At 32.9% G+C, this 24,131-nt stretch overlaps 2 protein-coding genes across 3 annotated transcripts in view; one reads left to right on the top strand and one right to left on the bottom strand.

The window, feature by feature from the left end:
- Positions 1 to 13,252: 13,252 nt before the first annotated feature.
- Positions 13,253 to 19,005, bottom strand: LOC134270618 (all trans-polyprenyl-diphosphate synthase PDSS2-like). The gene is made up of 6 exons (XM_062752855.1): positions 18,719 to 19,005; positions 16,475 to 16,606; positions 15,938 to 16,139; positions 14,830 to 15,078; positions 14,256 to 14,402; positions 13,253 to 13,843 (listed from the first exon to the last, which is right to left on the bottom strand). Exons 1-6 carry the CDS (start codon positions 18,985 to 18,987, stop codon positions 13,688 to 13,690), a joined length of 1,155 nt encoding a protein of 384 aa, XP_062608839.1. The 5' UTR covers positions 18,988 to 19,005; the 3' UTR covers positions 13,253 to 13,687.
- Positions 19,006 to 19,365: 360 nt separating this feature from the next.
- Positions 19,366 to 24,131, top strand: part of LOC134270619 (malonyl-CoA decarboxylase, mitochondrial-like) — a 32,785-nt gene continuing 28,019 nt past the window's right edge. The window contains exons 1-2 of one of the 2 annotated variants that reach the window (XM_062752856.1): positions 19,366 to 19,501; positions 20,946 to 21,083. In XM_062752856.1, coding sequence (XP_062608840.1) covers positions 19,421 to 19,501; positions 20,946 to 21,083 — 219 coding nt within the window. In that variant the 5' untranslated portion in view covers positions 19,366 to 19,420. Of the gene's footprint in view, positions 19,502 to 19,596; positions 19,766 to 20,945; positions 21,084 to 24,131 lie in introns of those variants that run through there. The other variant, XM_062752857.1, reaches the window with a different exon arrangement.

Consider the following 24,131-nt stretch of genomic DNA (forward strand, 5'->3'; position numbering starts at 1 on the left):
TAAAATAAGAGAAATAGATATCATAACCTTATTCAATTTTCCACAGGTAAAAATAAACTCATTAAACATTAATATATGTTGACATTTCAGAAACTTACTCTTTATAGTTTTTTTCTAAAAATAAAAAAATATATAGGTGTTGTCTAAAATCATTGTTTATATGCCTTTGGATAAGTAACTCACTAACCGAGATCTGAAGCTCAGATTCTGCAGACTAATCACTCCTGAACTAATCTTTTAAAAGGAATTGATTTGGCTCTGAGTGACCTTTACATTTTAATAGGTTTAATGTACAGGTTTTTAGAGAAATTCTAAGTTGTATCCTACAGTCTAATTTATATGATTATATTATAACATCTATGTTAACTCCGATGAAGTCTAGTGAATACCTGTCGAAATAGATTGAACCTGTTTCTAGATCCAGTTCCTAGCTAGAATGTATCATTATAGTTATCCTATTACCTATAATCAATTAAAAATGTAAAATTTTAAATATAGCTACTTATGTTTTAATATGTGTATTTAACTGGGTTTTTTTTTTCTTTTGCTTCCTTATTACTTTTGAATTTGTTTCTGTACCTAAAAGGTACGGGGTTGATAAAACATTTGGGGGTTTTATTGCTCGTGTCGTTGGTCATTGCTGGTGCTTTATATTAATTCCAACACTAGTGAAGATATGACAGTATAAGTTTTGCAGTTTGACGTTCCCTTTAATTTATCCTAGAAGTCAAAACGAGAAAACTGGAGCTGAGGATAAAGGAGGTATTAATCCCGATTGTCCTAAAGCTTGAGCACCTAAGCTCCTCTAATACTTAACAAAGGTATGATACCTAGGCAATCAATACATCAATTGTAAAAGTATACACTAACAGGATAAGCGGTCGATTTTTAGGTAGAAACTCAAGAAAATCAATGACAATTAAGGATCGGTCAGGTTGTAATAATCTTATCTTGTGTTCGATGTATGTTTTTGCAATCGGTCCTAAGAAATATTAGGATTTTGGTTAAATATCAAGCTATTCTCTTTGAATTTAACTGAATTGTTCATGTATTAATCTTTACGTCTAAGAACTGAACGATTTACAAGTATTTACCACAAATAACAAATTCATTAAGAAAACAGTTGATTAAATATTTAGATTTTTCGTTTTATTGTATTTACTTCCAATTTGTCGTTTTTGCATGCTTTTAATTATGTGTTCGTTACTTTGTTTTAATGAACGTTACATTCTTATGAACGAAAATCAATTTTAGTAGTCCGTTTTTAAACATATGAATAATCTTTGCAATTGTATAAGATTTAATAGATTAATTTATTTTATTTTCCTTTGTATCCGTATTTTACGTCTTGCTTTCTCGTCATGACATAGTGTACGGTTACACATATAAAATACCTGATGGTTCTCGTGCATATGTTAAATCCCTCTTGGTTCTCTTTTTGCTTGACTCTCAGAACTTTGCAATAATTCATGATCAAAAACCTGTGATCATGACACAGTTTTAAAATAAGTATCGATTTTCCGAACATTTTATAGTACATACAAAGGTCACTGGAAGGTCATATATGTGTTCCATTTCCAACTTTCCTCCATTTTATTTAATTTTCATCATGCTTAAGTTTGAAAATACCGTGTTGACTTGTCTATCTGCAAATTTACATTTTTAATGGATAGTAATACGAGATACATTTTTCACTGCATGAAACCTAACAAAGGAAACTTGCGTCATATATCTGCTGATACAAAATATGTACTTATACTAATGTAAATAATTCATAGCAAATAAAATCATAGAATTATTTTAATTTATCCCTCCATGCTTCCCCGTCAGGCCATTTTACACAACACCCACTGAAACAACATCATTTCTACTTTCAAATGTTACTTCATTTTGACTGATGTTTTTTTAACTGAGGATTGATTGACTTTTCAGCATATCATACATTACAATGTGGTTTATTTACTGATAAATGAAAGACAACGTATTATATATACTTTCAAGAGGTCTCTACAGAGATGCACATGATCACAGAATCCAATGATATCTAAAAAAGAGTTGAATCTTCTGCTAGGGTATTTTTAGAATTTAGATTATCATTTTTTTAAACATTGGCTAAAATAAAAACTATGTCCTATTCATTGTGTTGATCTATAATCTTGTAATAATAATATGACGATCAGGAATATTGTCTACGTATTTTTTGAATGACCCTCATAAATGTCTGTGTTTGGAGGTACTTATCAAAGCACAAAAATATTTACATGTAGTAATGAATAAAAAAATATTCAGTACTTTTCATTTGCAGCTAAAATGGAATCTATTCTGGCGAACAAATCAAAAATACAAACTTTGAATTTTGATCGATTATCAGTCATCATATACCTTTTATATTTCTGACCTTGAAATTTCATTAGTTTGGTAGCAGTTTCAGTATCCCAAATCAAGGAAGCAATCCCTATAATTTTTGTCTAGGACTTAAATATCATTACCGTGTATACTGGTATATACAGGGAACGGGAATATATAACAAAGTAACAAACTGAATGAATCCATCATACAATAAATAATTCAAGATAATAAAAGACTAGCAAAGTTAAGCTCTGCTTCTCCGGAAATCGCTACAATGGAAACTATGGGAGGTATAAAAGGCAAACATATTGTAGGTAATATATACTTAATCAATGCCTTAAATCGTAATCTGAGATAAATACTGGCGATGGCGAGGAGAAGAACAAATTCCCAAAAGAGCTATCAATCTTTACTAGTATTTCAACAATCCATTATCCAGCTACTGTAATTGATACAAAGATACAATCTCAATAGATTCTCTAAATGCATAGAAATTTAAATCATGCAATCAGGTGGTCCAGGAATCATGGAAATTTCATTACCTTTGGGTTCAGGGTTCAAGTCTTTGGTTGGGCAAAGGTGTTTATATTGAAATAAAATTTATGGTGATAACAAAAAGTATTAAAGCTCAAAAGTCCATTAAACAATACAAAATAGGAACAGAACAAATATGGACCTCCGAAACATCAGAGGTGGGATAAGTTGTCATGGAGGTGTAAACATCCCCTGCCAACCGGTCACGGCCACAGTGCTCATTGTCATGATTCGGAAATAACGGAAAAATCCGTTGTCAATTCAGTGTATAAATAATGGACTGACAGTTTGAATGAAAAGCGTCAGTCATCATTTGACTTGATGATAAATTGTAAATTGTATTTTATTTGCTGACCAAGTCATTGTATTTACCACAGAACTTTAAACGAGACTGATGATATTCTTGTTTCAACAACTTGTTGTCAATAATTTACCTCGTAGTAGATATTGTACACAAGGGGTGTTAAGAAAGGTTGTTCCATGATGAAATATTTTCAAAAATTTCAAAGTAGTGCTTGAATAAAGAGATGAATTTTCAAGTCTGACAAAAATCACAAGAGTGTGCTTTAGATTTATAACAATTCATTTCTAGCAGGAAGTTAGGTTTGTCATGTTGAAATTTTTTACCGACTTAAATTGATATTTTTCCATTGTATTTGAAAGGATGTTTTGACCTGTGTTCTTAATATATGTCACAAATATGCGTCATCCCAATTTTTTTCTGAACAGACATCATCTGTTTTTTTAAAATACCTGCCCTCCACTTATTGATTATACAAAAGACAATTAAAATCTTATCAGTAGCAATAATGAACTCTTAAACATGAAAATTCAGAAATTGTAAATATCTTCTCATCGTATTTCTTTAGAAAATAAAAGAAAAATGTGGAATGAACTTTCTTAACACGCTTTTCATAAATTCTTGCGTATCGAAGCAACCGAAAGATATAAACTCCATATGCCGGTGGTGAAGGTATATTTCTGCATAAGTTGACGATTGAAAAATTAAAGTCATCACGTTTATCTTAGAGCTTGAAAATGAACTTTAATTTCTTAGAAAACCTTCTTCATTTAAAGGGTCAAAATGTTTGCATGAATGTATTGAACAATGAGTAATTAATATACTGGAATAAGAAATTCTTGACAAGGCCATGGATCAAGGCCTTTGATATAACGAGGTATTAAATTGAAAACGCAGAAAGACTCCTTCTTGCTGCTCGACAACAAGCTACCGAACTGCTGGTGTTATTAAATAAAAAAATCAACCCTTCAATAAACTTTTACAATCTATGACTCTAAATCCAGGCTACAGATCCAAGAGTGAAACAAAGTTATACAACACTGAAAATTCGTCTCTAATCTGCTTATTAAATTGAAATATATCAGTATACAAATTTCTTGCAATTTTATGAGTAACAAATATCCCTCAATCTACCAATACTATAAAAGGGAGGGCTTCAAATTCTAAGTGGGGCTTACATGGTCATGTACATGTATATCGGTATCATCTGAAAACAACTGGCTTCTGGAGAAAAAAAAGTTTTTAATGATAAAGTTGAAAAAAAAATATTATAAATTGTTTACCTTACTTTTTAAAAAACTGTTCCTATACAATCTATACGAAAAAAGGCATAAAAAAATTATGTTTTACCGCTGAGTGAAATGTTGGACCTGTCGATGAGAAATTGCATGGACCGCTTACGTCACACAATCTCATTTACATTTGCTGGTGTTTAGCATGCAGTGACAGAGTCGAGGTTTACATAACGAAAGACAGTACAAGATACATGCATATAAAAAATCAAAATATAAGGTAAAACAAAATCTTTATTGACCGTGCTCTCGGGCAAAATGCGTTTTGTCGACCCTAGAATCAAACTGTCTCCCTTCGGCTGTCTGGTTCTTTTTCCGACAAAACGCATGTTGCCCTCGAACCCAGTCAAAACCAGAAGTCTCTGTCGAGACTGTAGCTCTACTGGTTTTTACTTATCAAAAACCATTGCACTATTTTATGTATCTTTGTGTAGTCTACTTTGTGCCAACTTATTTTGAAATCACCCTAATTCTATTCTATTTTTAGTAACCATGGCAACACCGTTCATCGAAATCAAAAACCGATGCACTATTCTATGTATCTTAGTGTAGTCTACTTGTGTGCCATGTTATATTGAAATCAGACCATAACTGTAGAAAGAGTAGCATTTTTCAGGAATTTCACAGAAAATTCTATTTTTAGTAACCACGGCAACACCGTTCATCGAAATCAAAAACCGATGCACTATTCTTTGTATCTTAGTGTAGTCTACTTGTGTGCCAAGTTATATTGAAATCAGACCAAAACTGTAGAAGGAGTAGCGTTTTTAAGGAATTTCACAGAAAATTCTATTTTTAGTCACTATGGCAACACCGTTCATAGAAATTAAAAACCGATGCAATATTCTATGTATCTTAGTGTAGTCTACTTGTGTGCCAAGTAATACTGAAATCAGACTAAAATTGTAGGAGGAGTAGCGTTTTGAAAAATTGTTTACAGACAGACGGACAGACAGACAGACAGACAGACAGCTAGACAGACAGACGGACGGACGGCGGACGCATTACTATCGCATAAGCTCTTCTGGTCTCTGACCAGTAGAGCTAAAAATGTATAATGTGCCACATTTTCACCGCTTTAAAGATCAGGCCCTTAGGAGGACATTGGAAATGTTTCATGTTGTTTACTCAGTGGCGTGGACATCTACGTGAAAAGGTGATATTATATTCATTGTTTTGATGAGCAAAGAGTCGTCCACAAAGATTTTAATATTCATTCTTTCTGCTATTTCAAAATTCATGCTTTCTGCTCCTAGCGTTGAGGCTTCGACATAGAATAAACAATAAATATCCAACGATCGAGCTTTATCATGTGGGGAGAGGACATGAATAGGTTTTTCTGTTTTAACAAATTTGTGAAATGTGGGACTCCAGCTTTGATATAAAAGAAATAGATAGGCATTGATAGAAAAAACAGCAGTTTTTCATCTTTTAAACAGACTGACTTTAAGAGCATAAGAAACTTAGCTAGCCTCATTAAAATCTTCATCTATTTTATGAGTCAAAGTACGAGTTTCAGGTGGATTGAATGGGTCATATCCTGAGACACTTACCCGTATGCTGTCCAGATAATGGTTTTGTGTAATTGTAAATACTTAAATTTGGCCAAGTTCTTTGATTTCTTTAGAATATTCCTGTCATAAGAAAAAAACAATGTATAAAATCTAGCGGAGTATTTCTTTTTCTTTTGTAATAAAATCACTCTCTAAAGATGTACCATATAAAAAGATTTAAAAAGTCAATGTCATACTAAAGATTCCTGATTGTATTCCACTATGTATTATGAAAACAAATTTTGAGTACAGTTCACTAAATTTCTTCCTCGTTATTTGAAACAGTCCGCTTTTTCTTGGAAAGGAAGTAAAAAGTATGATCATGATCATATTTCTGAATATAAGCTTTTCTATCGATAATTAATATTAATTATTATTTGCTACATATCGTCAGTGTCAGTAACATGTATTAAAATCTCCAATTTCTGCATCGGTTAAATGAATAATATATGAACACGATTGAAAATACATGTATGTAGACATCATAAAATACAAATCAATGCCATGTTTCAAATTTTGGATTTTGGTGGTGGTGGGGGAATGCTGTAAAAACAAAAGCATCGTAAACTGAAACAACTTTAAATAACGTGTGTTTCAATTCTTTTTTGAACGTAATGCTTTATCGCTTCAGGTGTGTAATTTTTTTTTTATAAATTGAACTTTATTTCTACAAATGCTTAATTAGGAAACTAGACATTGCTGTCCTTTTTTAAGGATGGACATTTGTTTTACGAAACCTCCTACAAGGTGGACGACCTTACGTCGTCAAACAAATTCTACGTAGCCAGGAAATTGAATATCGGGAAGGGAATGATACGGTTCATGTGCTGTTATAAAAGAACTGATTGATAGCATAGATTGAATTTTTTAACATTACTTCATCTATTTAAAATGCGATTTGAACAACCGTGAACCTCCAGAACATCAAAACAATCCCGAAGCCGATCAAACACGGATTTCTAAATAAGCAAACGTGGGATTAGGTGCCATGAAGGAGTGAGCATCTTCTGCCGACTGGTCACACCCACCATGTGCTCCTTGTCATAATAAGAAAACAAAAGAAATCAGTGTGTAAATAATGGCCTTACAATTTATATGAAAAACAACGGCATTTTGACGTAATGATAATTTGTATTTGCTGACAAGGTCAACGTATTGATCGCAGAACTTACGAAATAAATTTAAACGACACTGCTGATATTCTTGTTTCATCAACGTGTTTACGTTGATATAGATAAATTACCTCGTTCTTGAAAATACACATACGTAGAACATGCTCTTATGTATCGTATCAATTGGGAGATATAAATCCCGTATGCAGGATATGAATGTATATTGCTGAATAAGTAAGGGAAGTTGACGATTGAATAGCAAGAGTCATCACGTTTATCAGAAAGCTTGGTTGTCAGATTACCATTGACGTCTTTTTCAAGTAAAATATACAAATATGAAACAGAAATTTCACTCTGTAATATCTATACAATGTAATTTCAAGTTCACAGGGGTATATCGTATAGACATAAGAAAGGGAAAACCCGTTGTTGATTGGCAATACATGTATATAAGTCGTCGATATATCTAAGTGTCAAGTTAGCCACAACAAGTGTTACTTCTATTCATGTATAAGATTTTGGACAAATTCTGCTTCGTATGAATACAAACAAGAAATCTGTGAGCCAATGCTCACTAGTAATACCCCCGCTCTGACGTAAATAAGCAATATAATGTTAATATACACAAGTTCAATTACAGGCAGATGCACAGAAAAATATGAAGTTGATTCATATCAAACTTAATCCCACCATATGGCATGCCTCAATACAGAGTGCGATAAAATTTCAAGCATCTGCTATGAATAGCTAATGAGAAAACTGCAACGAAGATTCGTTATGTATGAAACGGACAGACGCACAGACAAACAAGGAGTTGACATCGGATTTGAACAAAAATGTATCCCACCATATGGCATGCCCCAGAGAAGATTGTGTTAAAATTTCTAGCATCTGCGATGAGTGGTTGCTGCTGAGAAAACTGCGACGAAAATTTGTTATATATGAAACAGACAGACGCACAGACAAACAGGAAGTTGATATCGGATCTAAACAAAAATGTATTCCATCATATGGCATGCCTCAGAAAAGATTGTATTAAAATTTCAAGCATCTACGACGAGTAGTTGCTGAGAAAACTGCGACGAAAATTTGTTATGTATGAAACGGACAGACGCACAGACAAACAGGAAGTTGACATCGGATTTGAGCAAAAATGTATTCCACCGTATGGCATGCCTCAGAGAAGATTGTGTTAAAATTTCAAGCATCTGCGATGAGTAGTTGCTGAGAAAACTGCGACGAAAATTTGTTACGGACGGACACACGGACGACACACAAGGGTAAAACAGTATACCCCCCTCTCCTTCGGAGCGGGGGTATAAAAATAGGCCTGCTAATAATGGACCGCAATTGGTACCCATTGGAATCCCAATAGATTGTAAGAAGACCTGGTCTCCAATAACCACATATATAGATATTGTCGATAAGAAATCCAAGCATCCTTTTCAATACCATTTTACACGTAAGACTACTGGTGTGGATACGATCAGAATGTATTCTAACACAATAATTTTGCAAATGACCAATGACAAGGTAAATTAAAGAGTTCCATTTTTATTGAAAAAGCAGCTGTCAGTGATATCAAAAAGGCTGGACTTTAATTTATCGAGGGGAATGGTTGTGTATCAAGTTAAAAATATGTCAGTTATTAAGTTGTCTTGCTCAATTCCTGCATTTTCAAATTTCCCAAAACTTTCTTGGAATTTTTAAGTTTCCATCTGATTTACACCGTTTCATTTTTTTTCAAAACATGAACAATGTATGTTCTTCGTATACAGATAAACTAAAATGTTATATTCTTTTTAAATCGACTTCTGTTGTTGTTTTTTTTTATTATCATGTATTTTGGGAATGTACTAAGCGTTGTTATTTATATTTTTTATTTATTTAGTATTATTTTATTGTTTTCTTGCTTGTTTGTGTGTTTCTTTGCTGTTTTGTTTTTTTTTTTCATTTACTTATTCATTCGTTTTTATTTTATTTATTTATTTATTCTAAAGGAGGGGGTGGTTATTTTTTCTTCAACTTGCTTTTAATTTTGGTCCAACACTTCAATTTAGCTTTTCAATACTTTTTTGTGTATGTGTCAATAATTTGTTATGCATTATTATTATTAGATATGTGCCTTTCCGTTCAAATATTTACTTAACAAACATTCAACAAACTGATGTTCACAGTTGATCCGATTCAAGGACGTTTCTAGTTGAGTAAAAACAAATAAATGATCAAAACCGAAATTAGTAGAAATTGTTTTAACCTTTAAAACAATATGTTCATTTATAATTTGACATTTACTCAGTAGCATCATTGATAACACGGACTGTGAAAAGTTGAAAAATGCTTTCGGATTTATGATTGATATGTCTTCACTCTTAAAAAAGTTTTACTTAGTAGTCATTTTTTACTTGAAATAACAAAGATAAGTAATAGATAATTACTAAGCATTTACTTAAAATTTAAAATCAATTACTGAAATATATGTCAATTACTAGATTCAAATGTTTTACTTGATTTTTGTATTTTAAAGAATTGTTTTACTTACACACTAAAAAGTTTTACTTAGTAATTTATATTAACTTAAATTTGTGTATAAAAGTAATAACATTACTTGGACTTTACTTACATTTTACCACTATTTACTATATAATTAATATTTTAATGCCCCCGTAAACGAAGTTTCGGGGGTATATAGCTTTTGTCGTGTCCGTCTGTCTGTCTACTTGTCTCTCTGTTTATCTGCAGAAACTTTAACCTTGCCTATAACTTTTGATTTAGTGGAGCTATGACTTTCATATTTCACATGTGTTTTCCTTGTGACAAGACCTTTCTCTGACTATCACCAAATTTGACCTTGACCTTGAAGTTTGACGCACTTATACACAAAAATCCAAACTTATTCTTTATCCAAATCTTTTTAACAGTAAATACCAGGTCATTTATACTTCACATATATAATTTTGTGGAAAGAACTTTAATTGAATACCAACAACTATGAAATTTTGACCTTGACCCTGGAGATTTCCATCCTTGTGAAAAAAAACTTTAACCTTGGCCATAACTTTTGAACGGTAAGGAATAGTGCTTTCATACTTACATATATGTAATCATTTTGAGAAGACCATTCATAGGATACCAAGAACTTTAACCCTTTGACCATGACCTTAAGAGTTTGACCCACTTTTGAAAAGCAAACCTTGACTGTAACGTTAAAAGGATTAGGGTTAGTGCATTCATACTTTACGTAGTTCATCCTTGTGACAAGACCTTTCTTTGGGTACCACCAAATATGTCCCTTTGTCCTTGACCTTGGAGTTTGACCTACATTTCAAAATTGGTAACCTTGACCATAATTTCTGAAGGGTTGAGGCAAGTGTTTCCATATTTCACATATGTATTTTTTGTGACAAGACCTTTCATTAGGTACCAATAACAGTGACCTTTTGACCTTGGAGATTTCAAGAAATCCCAATAATTAAAATTTGCATATAAGAAAAGTTTAACCTTTGCTATGTTGCCATACAGGGGCATAGGTGTTTCAAAAACACATCTTGTTTGAACTGTATTTAATTGATTTACTTAAAACAAAAATTTATTTACTAAATCAAGGAGAATTTAGATCAGTTATTACTTGTATATGGTAGTCTAATCACTAATTGTCTGTGAGGAGGAGTTATCTTTCTTCTAAATATACCTTCATGTGAAAAAAAAGTCACACTAATAAAAATACGATATTAAGTACTTGAAATGTTTAACCATTTTAAAAATGGTCCTTAAAAAGATACAACTTATTCAATTTTTAAGGCTTTCGAAGTTGGAATCAAATGTTTTATTGTTATATATAATAAAACAATTACAAAGAAATTGGCAAAAGAAATAGAAAGTATAATTTTTTTCCATCACAAGTACATTTCTTCTATTAAACTATTCAGAGGGCCAAATTAGGGAACTCTGATAAAGAAGTCTGTGAGTAGTACTCACATGTCAGAGGGTCGGTACCTTGCAGTGTTTCTAGTAAATAATGTCGATTTTAGTAAATATTATAAGTATTTCATTTACTTAGTATTCTTTTGAGTAATAATATTCTAGATTTTAATTAATTTCAGAATTACATTTACTTAGTAATAATTCATAAAATTTAGTAAATAGAAAGCATATTATCTCTAAATTAAGTAATAATAATTTAACAAAAATGAGTAGTTCATTTACTAACTTAAAGTAAAACAATTCCTATAATTTAAGTAATTCTATTGATACTCAGTAAATTATTTTATAAGTAAAAGAATTCATCCTTATTACTAATTATGTTTACAATTACTAACCATGATAGTCATTTACTTGCTATTCTGACTAAATGGATTACTAATAATTACTAGTTTTTCTTAATCTAATATCTTATTTTAAAAACAACAAGTAAAACTTTTTTAGAGTGTTTCCACATATTTAAACTTATTATCGAATGACCTAGTTCTTAAAATTCAACTCAAATTTTCTTCGTCAAATACATTTGTAATAACTGCTAAAATTCCACAGAAAAAAAACAGATGGTATAGTACAAGCTTCAGAATAATGTCCACAGTTGCGTGTTAGACTCTAGTTGTACTCTTTCTACCTAAGCAACTAGCGAAGAAGATTAATTATTGTAAATCTTTGATTTAAAAAAGGATGCAGCAAATTTAGCATGAAATATAGAGAAATAGAACAGTACCCAAGTTCAAATACTACTCGTAAATCCTTACGTGAACATTGGGTCAATGGACCTATTTAGTAAATACATGTATTTAAAGTAATAAATTCTGTCTAATCGGAGTTTTAGTAAGCAGTTACTAACTTAATTCAGATCGAGTACACGATTACTCGGAAGATTCCTATTTTGCCACTTAATATTCTTACTGGCGGTATATTTTGAATATCGGTAGTAAGATCTTCACAATATATATGTATGTATTAATCTTGATCTTTTACAGTGTATAAACCGATGTAATGCAATGTATCACAAAAAATGAGATACATTACCAAGATACAAGATACGTGTACAAGAGTGTAACCGTATTAACTTTCCTGACGCGGGAATTCTAATGAAACATTACATCACATCACATCACATTACATCACATGGGATATTTTCCATTTGAGAATCTAACCTTATACCGGTGAAGTACTTCAAAATTAAACCTAAACTTAGTGCTCAGTCATACAGCTTTACGTGTTCTTAATGGTACAAATGCTTACAGTGACAGGGACTTCGCTTTTTAAGGTTCCGTTCAAAAGTCAATTGACTATCACTTCTAATACCGAGCGTTTGACAACGGAACAGTCAATACTTTTGTTTACGTCCTATCCCAATATTACACTCTATTCGCTTAGAATCTGACTTCGATGAATGAAATGATTTTCATATATATTGTTCCTGAATTGCTTAAATGTGAGGTCTAACTTCTGTCTTCTTTTTCATGATTGGCCCATCATTTTGCGAGGTCTTCCACAGAATTAAAAACACTTGTGAAATTAGTATACCAGTTGAAAGATCAGAGTTTCCAAAATTTTGGACCTTTTTAATTGGGTAATTAAAGATTCTCTTTATTAACTTTTAATTTATTTATGCCACTATGATGAAGAGTCTAAGAAGTCTGTAGTTATGGGGTGAAGAACATGAAAACATGTTGCAAAATTATGTTTCAGATTTTTTTAAATCTATCTAGGCACTGTAATGTTTTTTTCCTTTGTGTGTGTGTGTGTGTGTGGGGGGGGGGGGGGGGGGGGGGGGTTACAATAATCGAGGTAAATATGTACACTGTAATAAATACAAGGTGTGTACTTTAACTTGAAATATAATGGAATACAAGAAAGAGTCTGAGCCCTTTTATGATTACGAATATTACTTGTATTAACTTGTTGATTCCTTTGATGGCATATTGGAGGGAGTAGAATTGTAAAGATTGTGTGTGAACAAATTATTTGCATCATTCAAAAGGGAATATAATATATTAATAATAGAACTGCATAATGTATTTGAAAACAGTATTTTGAAAATAAAACAAGGCAATTTTTTTAATATATAGTATTTTACAAAATGTATTTAAAGAGTTTACACTGCTTCCTTTTTTAATATATATATATATATATGTTTATTCACCAATCAAGGGCCCTCGGGGGCATGAACAAATTATTACAATATGATTACACAGATTACAATTCTATATCATAGGTGTATAATGTAATATGACTAGTGATTAAGTTTGACACTGAGAAGTGCATCACCACAAGATGTATCATCATGAAAATGTAGGATTTACTGGATCAAAAGTATAGAAAAACCATAGGATGATAAAAAAAAAAAAAAAAAAACAATTAAATAAAAATAATAAATATAAGATAATATATGTCTTGTTTGCATGGTAGAATACTGAAAAAAATTATTCAATATTATCTTAAATAAACACAATGTATTTAACAATTATATCATATGCTATTGGGAACAATAAAAATGTATTTTAAAAGCTACAAAGGATCATAATACTTTCAGTTGTTTCTTTTTCAGTGTGTATGTCAGGACTTTATAGTTGCGTTTACAATGTTAATTAAGGCCGTTTTAGCATCAGTCTGAGGAAACAGATCTAAAGCCTTCAAAGCTTTGTCACCATACTCATCACATAAAGTCAAGCACTCGGCTATCACATTAGAGGACTTGATGGTGGACACAATCTACAAAGGTCAGAAAAAGAAAACTGATTTAATATACTATAAATAAAAAAGAATAAAACAAGGCTATAGTTTAATACTTTAAGTACAAGTATCACCTGTGAATCATATATTGCCTACATGTTTCGTTTTAAGTCTACATACAGTATATCTACAGTACTGTATGGATCATTTTTGTCTGTGTCCAAAGTCAATCAATGTACAGTAAAACATGGTTACAATGCACTTGCTTATTATGAAATGATGCTTATAGCAAAGCAATTTTCATTCCCCTAGGCTTTAATTTTTAACATTTAAAATGAAGGAAAATTGTCCGCCCCTGGCACTTTGTTATAGGCATGTTTTCCTGTGTATGCCTCCTACCTTCTTCCTAACTTCTTCATGTTATTCTGTTGAACTCTTTATACACACTTACCTGTCTCAAGTCTTTGGTTTGTAATGACATTATTGTGTTTCTTTCTTCTGGGTATTGTTCAAGGTATTTGATGACGGGTGCTGAGGTTATACTGAAGTCCTCTAAAATATCATCTCCACTGACAAAGGGCTTGAGATCATTCTTCATCTGCAAAAAGTTTTTAAAAAAGAGAAATTTCAAAAGATTTTAATTTGTTGGACAAGGAAAGTTAACATATATAAAAAAAAACATATAGTGTTTTCAATCAGGATGCTATACATGTACATATTCCTCTCTTAAAAAATAAATAGTGTTTCACTAAATCATTATTTAAATGGGGAAATGATGCTTAAGAGAAGATTTTTTTCCTTAAAGGTATGTGCATGTAAAGTTTAAGTGATGGTCTTATCAATATTTTTTTCTATCAATGCAGTTCAACAAACACATTCCTTATATTGTAATATCAATAAATTTGTAATAGTCTTTATATAGAGCCACTCTGATATTTATATACAGGAATTTGGTAACAATTACTTGCACACTATGCATAACTGATACTATTATCATTTTTCAAATGATATATTATAATATTCACCTGCTTTAGGTAAGCCATGTTTTCTCCAAAGGAGGCTGCAGCCTCTTTTTGATCTTCACTGTGATCAGCAAGCTCCATAGCAGATTGGCAACTCCTCTCTAACAGACTGCCTGATGACAAATATGTCTGTCTTACCCAATCAGAGAACTGGATGTCTGACTTTAGTATGCACTCCCCTCTGGGATCTCTCAGGTCTGTGAATTCTGCTTCCATTAGCTCTGTGATTGCCAATGACATTGTTTCCACAACCTAATAACAATGATAAATTAGAATTTGTTCTTATTGCAATCGAAAAACAAAATAGAAACAAGAGGCCCACGGGCCACATCGCTCACCTGAGAAGCTTTGACCATTCTGTTCTTTACCAGATTTCCCCCTTAATACATAATGCATCCCCACCCTACCCCACTGATCATAATTTAGACATTTGAAATCTACACTACCCCATGATCCTTCCATGTGCACATAAGTTTCAGCTTTTCTGGCCCAGTGGTTCTTGAGAAGAAGATTTTTCCTATATATTTCTATGTAAAACTTTGATTACCCATTGTGGCCCCGCCCTTCCCCCAGGGGTCATGATTTGAACAATTTAGAATCTACACTACCCTAGGATGCTTCCACATAAGTTTCAGCTTTTCTGGCCCTGTGGTCTTGAGAAGAAGATTTTCAAAGATTTTTCCTATATATTTCTATGTAAAACTTTGATTCCCCATTGTGTCATGATTTTAACAATTTAGAATCTGCAGTACCCTAGGATGCTTCCACATAAGTTTCAGCTTTTCTGGCCCAGTGGTTCTTGAGAAGAAGATTTTTTAATGACCCACCCTATTTTTGTCATTGATTTCTCCACAACCTAACAATTTAAAACAGGATGATAAATTAGAATTTGTTCTTATTGCAATCGAAAAACAAAATAGAAAAAAGTTACAAGGTAATTACTTTAGTAACCTAAATACACGTACATATTGTATGCATCAATATGCTGAAAATGAAAATTTACTTTTTTTCTTCAAAAATTGCCATTTTGAATGTCTCAATTAAACCCGTTATCAATTAAAGGTCATTTACATGTATAGGATGACTTTGCAGTTTCAACAACAATTCTAACTTTTGTGTTATTTAGAGTGGCTAGTTCAGTGCATGCATTAGCCAGTAAAAAGTCTCCACTGAGGACAGCCATTTTATTTCCAAATTCCATGTCCTTTTTCTCCCTGTGGTCACTGTCTACATAATCATCCAGATTAACCACTCCTTTATGTATGAGATTAGCTGTGTGGATCATTTCTGTGACCTCTGCAAGGGATCTTTGGCTGATAAAATATGAGAATTAAACTTAATCTGAATCAAGTTGAACACAAAATTCATTGCCCTCAAAAGCAAAGAAGAATAACTCCTGATAAAATACCTGCTTCCATTTACATAAATAGGTCACAACAATTTTAATATCAGATAAATAAAAGTCATAGCTTCTGCATTGTAGAAAAAAAAACCAATGAAAGCTTTTCAAAAATATTGTAGGCTGTAAATATATACAAAGTTATCAACAGGAAAGGTAAACCCTTACATTTCCAAAGTTAGCCCTTACAGATCACTGAATCACTGCAGACTAAGGTTCAATAATATTCCTCCATATAAAGCTATTTACCTAGAGTATATTCCACTGATCTTGTCTTGTGCTCTATCCTGTTCAGTCGGCCCTGGGCCTGCTGCTTTAGCAATGAGAAGGACAATCAGCCCTCGTGTTTGTGTGTTCTGTTTACCATCATACAGCAAACCTCTGTAAAACAGAAACATTCACTATGAAATACTCATTGCTTATAAGGACACATTTAAGATTGATTGAAAAGGATCTATCAATAGATACCCAGCTGAATTCTTCTTTATTATCTCAAAATCATTAGCCAGCAGAGCAAGCTCAACTGTCTTGTGTAGTTTAAAGTCTAAGAGTTAGATCAAACTTTAATATGTGTACGAGTTGTTTGAATCTGCCCTCGCCCAAACGGACTCACAGTAAAACATGTAATATTAGCTAAAGTAATTACTTCATACTTTTCATCCAGAGTCAGAAATGCCTCTAGTGCACAGGTCACTGGTGTAGGAAAATCACTATATTTAGCTATATAGCTAAATCTACCTACATAGCTTTATTTACCTATATAATACAGCTTTATTTAACTATTTCAGAGTAAATTTCTGTTTTATGAAAAGCAGACAAAAAGTCACATAATGAGGCAGTATTAGTTTTCAATTTTGAAATGAACTGAAAACAATTCACCAAAAACCCACTTCAAAAAATGTTTCTCCTTTTGTGCAATTGCAATCAAAGATCTAAAAGTTTTGGGGCTATGTATAACAGTTAAGCTGTGATTAAGCAGCTACTTTAACAAAGAAAAGCAGTTTTGGTCAACAAGATAATTGATTGGTAATAATTTAGCACAATACAAGGCATTCACACTTAGTCATACCTCATCGCACATCCAGTGAGGGACAGCTATCCAAACAATAGAGATGCATTTTTTTTGGTAAAAAGTGTTTAAAAAGACAATCTTTTTACTATCAATGCCCTAGGTTGTTTTTATCAAACCTTTTTAAAAAAAATATCAGCCATAATTTTCATGCGAGTTTTTGTCTGCTTTTCATAAAACAGAAACTTATTCTAAAATAGCTAAATAAAGCTATATTATAAAGGTGAATAAAGCTGTATAGGTAAATTAAGCTATATAGCTAAATATAGTGATTTTCCAGGACCTGGTGCATACATTCATTTGCTCTATCAATTTTGCTCTACTTTTTCAAATCTGACAAATATATGATACAGTGGAGTCGCCAATTCCGGGTCGTCTCCAATTCTGGGTCACTTGCAAGTATTTTATGCCATAGTGTTAAAATTCAAGCCCAAAAAACTTAATGAATACGCTGGTCATGAAGAACTGGTCTTTCTGTATGTAATTAATTACAAAATTTTGAATATCAACTTTAAGAGAGCATCCGACAATCGAAATTCTGAAACGCATGCAATAAAGACTTGGACGTTTCTGCTGCAGTGACTGGCTACTTTCGTTTTTGTTTGCTGCAGAAAGGCTGATATAAAGGATCTAGATAAATAATAAGAGCTCGAAAGTATGGCAAATGCATTTACTTTTAACTCAGAAATCAATCATAATGATCGCTGCTCAAATAAAATTATAATTATTATTAAATCAAACTGTAGTAGTTTCTCCAATTGCAGGTCACGCAATCTCGTGGCATGAACATGTCAAAATTCTATGTACAAAACCAGTTGACAACCATGTATTTACCTTGATTAGCAAAATTATTCTAACTGGAAAATATTTGTTCTAAAAACTAAAATCGAGTTAACCCTTCAAATGCATTTTTTAAATAAATGAATTTAATTGGATTATTTTTAATCCCAAACATTTTTTTAATTCTGCATACTGCAATTTGTTTTGTTATAATTGTTTTAAAAATAATTTAAACATATATCTGTGGTTGTTTTACTTTTTCTCCAAGCTGCATGAATTGTTTTATGTTATAACATCATAAAAATCGAGTTCCGAAACGTTCCATGAATATTACACGACCGTGAAGTCACATGACCCGGAAATGGAGAAAATGATTCGTAACTGGGGAAGCTAGGTCTTGCTGAAATACCCCTGTAAATATTGTTCCCGTGTAGCTTCTTTGAAAACGAAAAAGTGTTTGGATGACTCACTATTTGTTCTTTCAATACATATATTGCATAACATATAAATTGAACAGATTTGCAAAATATCAACGAAACATCCTGACGTGACCCGGAATTGGCGACTTCACTGTAGCTCAATAGATAAAATTAAATTATCTGAATCTATAAATTCAAATGAAAGGAGATTCATACAATGTGTACCTAGCAGTCTTTAAAAGAGGATGTCGCGTGCCGACTAATTTTCTCAAGTGCATGGCAACATTGGAGAACTCGTCACTTATCAAACAGCGAAGACTCATGAATGACGTTGGGTACCCAACGATTTTCTCCGCGTCCGACACAGCTTTATTCCAGTCATCAAAGGATGATGAAGAAATTCTGGAGACATTTCGAATAGGAACAATACTTTTTCTCACTCTATGAAGCAATGTTAGGCAACTTTTGCAAAACATCATTTTTTTCACCGACATGTGAAAAGGCCGCTTACTATCACGCAAAATAAATACAAAACCAAATTATTGTTTTGGTTGTATAATCAAATCATACTTGCAAATGTCTTTTCAATAAATTTCAGTTACAGAATGTACATGTAAAATAAATCTTTTAAAAATCCATTATTTTAATAAACGCTATATATTTTTTTTATTTTGATATAAGCATTAAACTAGTAACTCGTACTGTTCTTAAGTCGAAATTAGCTAATTTTTTTAAAATTGCAGAACCGCGTTTTCTTTTCAATGGTTTTTAAAAGTGGGGAAAATTCAGAGAGTGCTAAAGATGTCATTATACTTCTTAGAATCATTCTCTTCCTTATTTACAATGGAGTCGAATATTCTAATGGCGACTTAGCATGTCGGGGTCAAGATAAATAACGGAAATATTCACGATAGGGAATAAATACAAATGTTTAACAAACATTTTCTTCTGTTTATTTATCGATTAAAGATGCCAGCTGCTATGAGAAGACTTTGTTGTATACAGAGGGTAGGCTATCATGAATTTGAAGCGACCTTATCGAATATGTGGTCTCCATGACAGATGGTCTGCTTTCGTTTTCGATTTACTACTGTTTTAATGGGAATTCATGGTTCAATGAATTTCGTGGAAAGATCTCAATATAGATTTGAATATCAATTCGTAGAAAAAACTTGCAATTCTAAGTATTGTAGAAAGAGTATGTTTACTTATTAAGATAACAAAACGCATGTGTAAATTTGAAAAACAGAAAGTCACATATTGCAGAAGGAGGTAAGAACTTTCATTTTCCAACTGCAGAAAAAATAATTTAAATATTAAAACATCTATCACATTGAAGAATTTTAGGGTTAAATTTTGGTATGGAAATATTGCATCTATTCTTTCCATAGTTAATATTGGCGCATGTAAATTTTCGCATGCGAAGCAGAGTTGCAGTTGCACAATGTAAAAATTAAAAAAAAAAAGGACGTGTGCTTTTTATAGGCTAGATGTAGATGCACTCGAGCATTAAGGTTGCACGAGGAAAATTCTGACCAGTATCAGTATTTGTAAATAAAATTATACACAGTCGTGTAAATCCTTAGAAAACTAAAGCAGAATGATGTACTGCATAACCTGTCTGCCTGCCGAAAAGCTTCTTCTTGCTTATGAATTAATGCAAACTATAGATATAGTAACTGACAGGTGCATGTCGTTAACAATTTGCTTATTTTAGAACGTTCCCCAGGTTATTTTTACATTGCATCATGAAAGTTGTCAATTTGGTTAAGTACTTGTACATGTTTAATCAATTAATAAAAATTCAGAAAATTGTTTTAACAAGGTTTCTAATATCCCCCTCACTAGATATGTCCTCTTTAAGAGAATTAAATATTATCTTTTCTAAAGAGCTATATGTCAAATATTAATATTAAAATTTATATGCAGAATAATGAAAAGGAAGATACGAATTATTTTTAAAACTTTCGATGCATCGCCCTATTTTTTTTAATGAGCTGCGGCTTTCTTGAACCAATGTTTGTAATCAAATCTGGAAGCAACCTAAAGAAGAAGTAGGCCTAGTAGTAGAGGAAGTCTATACTTCCTCCTTAATTTCCCTTTGAAACTTAATTAAAATACTATTTAAAGATCAAAAAGGAAGTATTGTAACGAATTTTATTTGTAATCGGCTATTTTTCATGAAATTAATTTTTACAAAAATGTATGACGACTTTACAAAATTCCAATCAGAATATTTAAACGTATGGAGACCAACTACACGTACTTAAAAGTGACAACCAAAGCTCGGCTTTATTTTCCTTCATATTTGAAACCTCTCTATTCTGTGAAACTTTGGGGATATTATATAAATGGAGCTACCTGCATTATATTTCATTTCCAGTGTTGTTTCTAAAACTTCTCGCATGGGGTTAATTTCCAGATGAAAATGTAATATTCTTTATAATTTAAGCATCTGGTGCCATGCCCTAAACGTTTACCAATGGTACAACAGACAATGAGTGGAGCTACCCGCACAACGGACGAGGAGTCGCTCCACTTCCTGGAAACGATTTTCTCCACCCCAGATCTTGGAGTCCTGGCCCTAGAGGTATGTTGTTATTTCAGAGGGGGTTAGAGTGAAGGATTCCCAATGGCCATGTAATTAAAGACTTCAGATCTTTGGCAGTGATGAGGCGGTTTATACTATATTCATCAAAATACAGTCGGAAATTGTTTTACCTGTAGATTTTAGTAAGATTATATAATACTGTATTTTGATTATTGACAAAGTACTACCATACATGGGAGATGTTTGACACTGATTAACATAAATTTCTTGGCTAAATCAATAACATGTATGTCACCGGGTTGAGTCAATATAACGGGTCTCAATAGCTCAGTTTGTTAGAGCGCTGGCACGGTACGCCAGAGGCCCTGGGTTCGAGTCCCGGTTGAGACTTGACCTTTCACCACCTGTGACATTTGGCGCCCCACGAAAAAACCCACTGTTCCTTTGGAATATGCTTCACGCATTTCCTTAACTCATAGAATTCGGGGACGAATTTCTACGAAGAGGGGGAATATGTCACCGGGTTCACAGGTGCGTGAGGGTCAGTCAATATATCGGGTCTCAATAGCTCAGTTGGTTAGAGCGGCTGGCACAGTACGTCAGAGGCCCTGGGTTCGAGTCCCGGTTGAGACTTGACCTTTCACCACCTGTGACATGTATATTGTAGAAGAGGTAGGTGTTTCAGACTTCTTTAACCAAGAAGTATAGGACCAATATTCCAGTATATACCTCCAATGAGTAGACTTTTCGCATAGTCATGCACTCCCAATTAGATGTATTTCAGTAAGCTTATGTACTTACAGTCATTACGTAGACCTGTGATCATGTTATGGAAAAAGACGCTCTGGGGCAGATAATCACAGGGAGTTGAATTTTATTCCATGTACTCATAGGATGTAGAGCTGTAACCAATGTACATCTATATTCCCTTTTGTCTTTTATGCATCAACACGCAGAAAGTTGAATTATAGGTCAATAATGTACTCCCTACATGTATTCCCAAGGAGTAACACCTGTAGTCGTCGTACACCCAAGGAGTACATGTACTACGGCACAAACGGAGTACAAGTCTAGAACCATGCAGACTTTTAGATCTCTAATCACACCTTTACTATGTCATTATAAAAAAGTTCGTAGATATATTCGTATCTATGTAATAAGTCTAGTGGAACAAGATGATGGTGGAGAGTGGTTCATAAAATGTCGTACAAGAAGTTGACTGGTTCACATTGTCCGAGAAAATTGAGCCCGAGCGTTTTATTCTTAGTTTCATATCTGCAATTCCGTAAGTGCTGGGCTCCATTGTTGCCCAAAACTTGATGAGAGCGAACCATTGAGCGAGTGTCTGTAACGGAATTCATTGAATTTACTTCCTTTTTTCCAGATTAGCGTCTATAGAGCTACTTAGATGTTCCGAACCCGCTACCGGTTCTCAAATGAGAAGCGGGAGCGGATACAGAATATCAAATTTCAATTAGCTTGAATTTTAAAGTCTAAATATGTACCTTAAACCAGTCCTACACAGTGGCTGCACTATGTTTTATTTTTAAAATAAGAATGCTCATTTAACCAAAGTTGCAATGTAAAAGGAGGACGTTTATTGGAATTGATTTAAGGACAAATCTTTCAGTGGAATTCGCAATGCAATTCATTTTGGGCTTCAGAAGTCCTTGTCCGTACCATGAAAGATAGGCTTTTTAATTTAAGACCGCGGAACATTAACTGGCAAAATTGGAAATATACAGCTTACGTCATTTCTATCTGTTTACAATCAAAACATTCAGTGATAGATAAGGAAATGGGCGGGTACAATTCGACGCGGACGTTTGGAAAACATCGGATTGAAATTCATTTTCAATCCACCTGAGATGTTTTCAAAGCAAAGAGTGAATGTATGATCCAAAAATCAACTATATTTCAACTCCCAAATACATATTGTTGTTATAATTTTAAGAACGAGAAAGGTCATACAAGACAAAGATTATTTTTCAGGAGATATTTGATTCTAGAAGGGGGGGGGGGGGGGGGGGTAAAAATTGTCGAGTCAGGCCATGGCTTAACATGACAATATATTTTATTTCTAGGATTATAAGAGTGCATGAGTTTTATACTTATTTTCACTGAAAACTGTTGGACAACTTTATTAAAAAATCGTTCAACCCCCCCCCCCCACCACCACCACCATCACCAACACTAAGATATACATGTATATACCGAACAGAAATGAAATATTTGTCCCTTAAATATTTATTCATTTAAAACACTAGACAAAAAAATTCAAACTGTACCAAAATTGAAATTATTTGTCTTCTGGGTCAATCAGTAATAATGTGCCTTCTAGCGTAGCTGAGGTGGATTGAAAATGAATGTTTTCCAAACGTCCGCGTCGAATTGTACCCGCCCATTACATTGTCTATCACTGAATGTTTTGATTGTAACAGATAGAAATGACGTAAGCTGTATATTTCCAATTTTGCCAGTTAATGTTCCGCGGTCTTAAATCAACTTGAATTTTTTCCTTTTGAAATAGCCTATAGCATATAAATAACGAACTTTTAATATTTTATGCCCTTGAGGATATATCATTCAAATTATATTCTACTTTTCTAGTTAGAATAATATTAGTGCATCCTGTTTATACAGACAATCTCAAAAAAAAACACACTCACGGACAGAAAACTTTATAAGTCAGCTAGAATTATTTTACTTTTGGTTAAAAAATTATTTCCGAAACAACTGCATGTGCTTGAATAGGATAGATCAAAATTCTAATACCGGTAAAATACGACAAGTTATTTCGTCGCCTCAAATGACAATACAGTCACACTTAAACCCCAGTCACATTTCAAAACACGATCGATGGCCAACAGTTTTTTAGGCAAGAATAGGACTCTTGAGGCAACAATCTGCAGTTATGCCTAGGTCATATTAGGCGACCAAATTTTTCTCTTATCATGGCTGAAGAAAATATCGGCCGACATTAGTATCGGGCAACGCAGAGAAGTGACATTAATTCCTAGCATCAACGATTCCTTTATAAGTTAAAATATCTGTAAGTCGGGCAACCATCGCCCAATCATCATTCGC

The sequence above is a fragment of the Saccostrea cucullata genome, unplaced genomic scaffold (assembly GCF_032062105.1).
Source record: "Saccostrea cucullata isolate Sc308-1 unplaced genomic scaffold, CSIRO_AGI_Scuc_v1 ctg171, whole genome shotgun sequence".
In the NCBI taxonomy this organism is placed as follows: domain Eukaryota; kingdom Metazoa; phylum Mollusca; class Bivalvia; order Ostreida; family Ostreidae; genus Saccostrea; species Saccostrea cuccullata.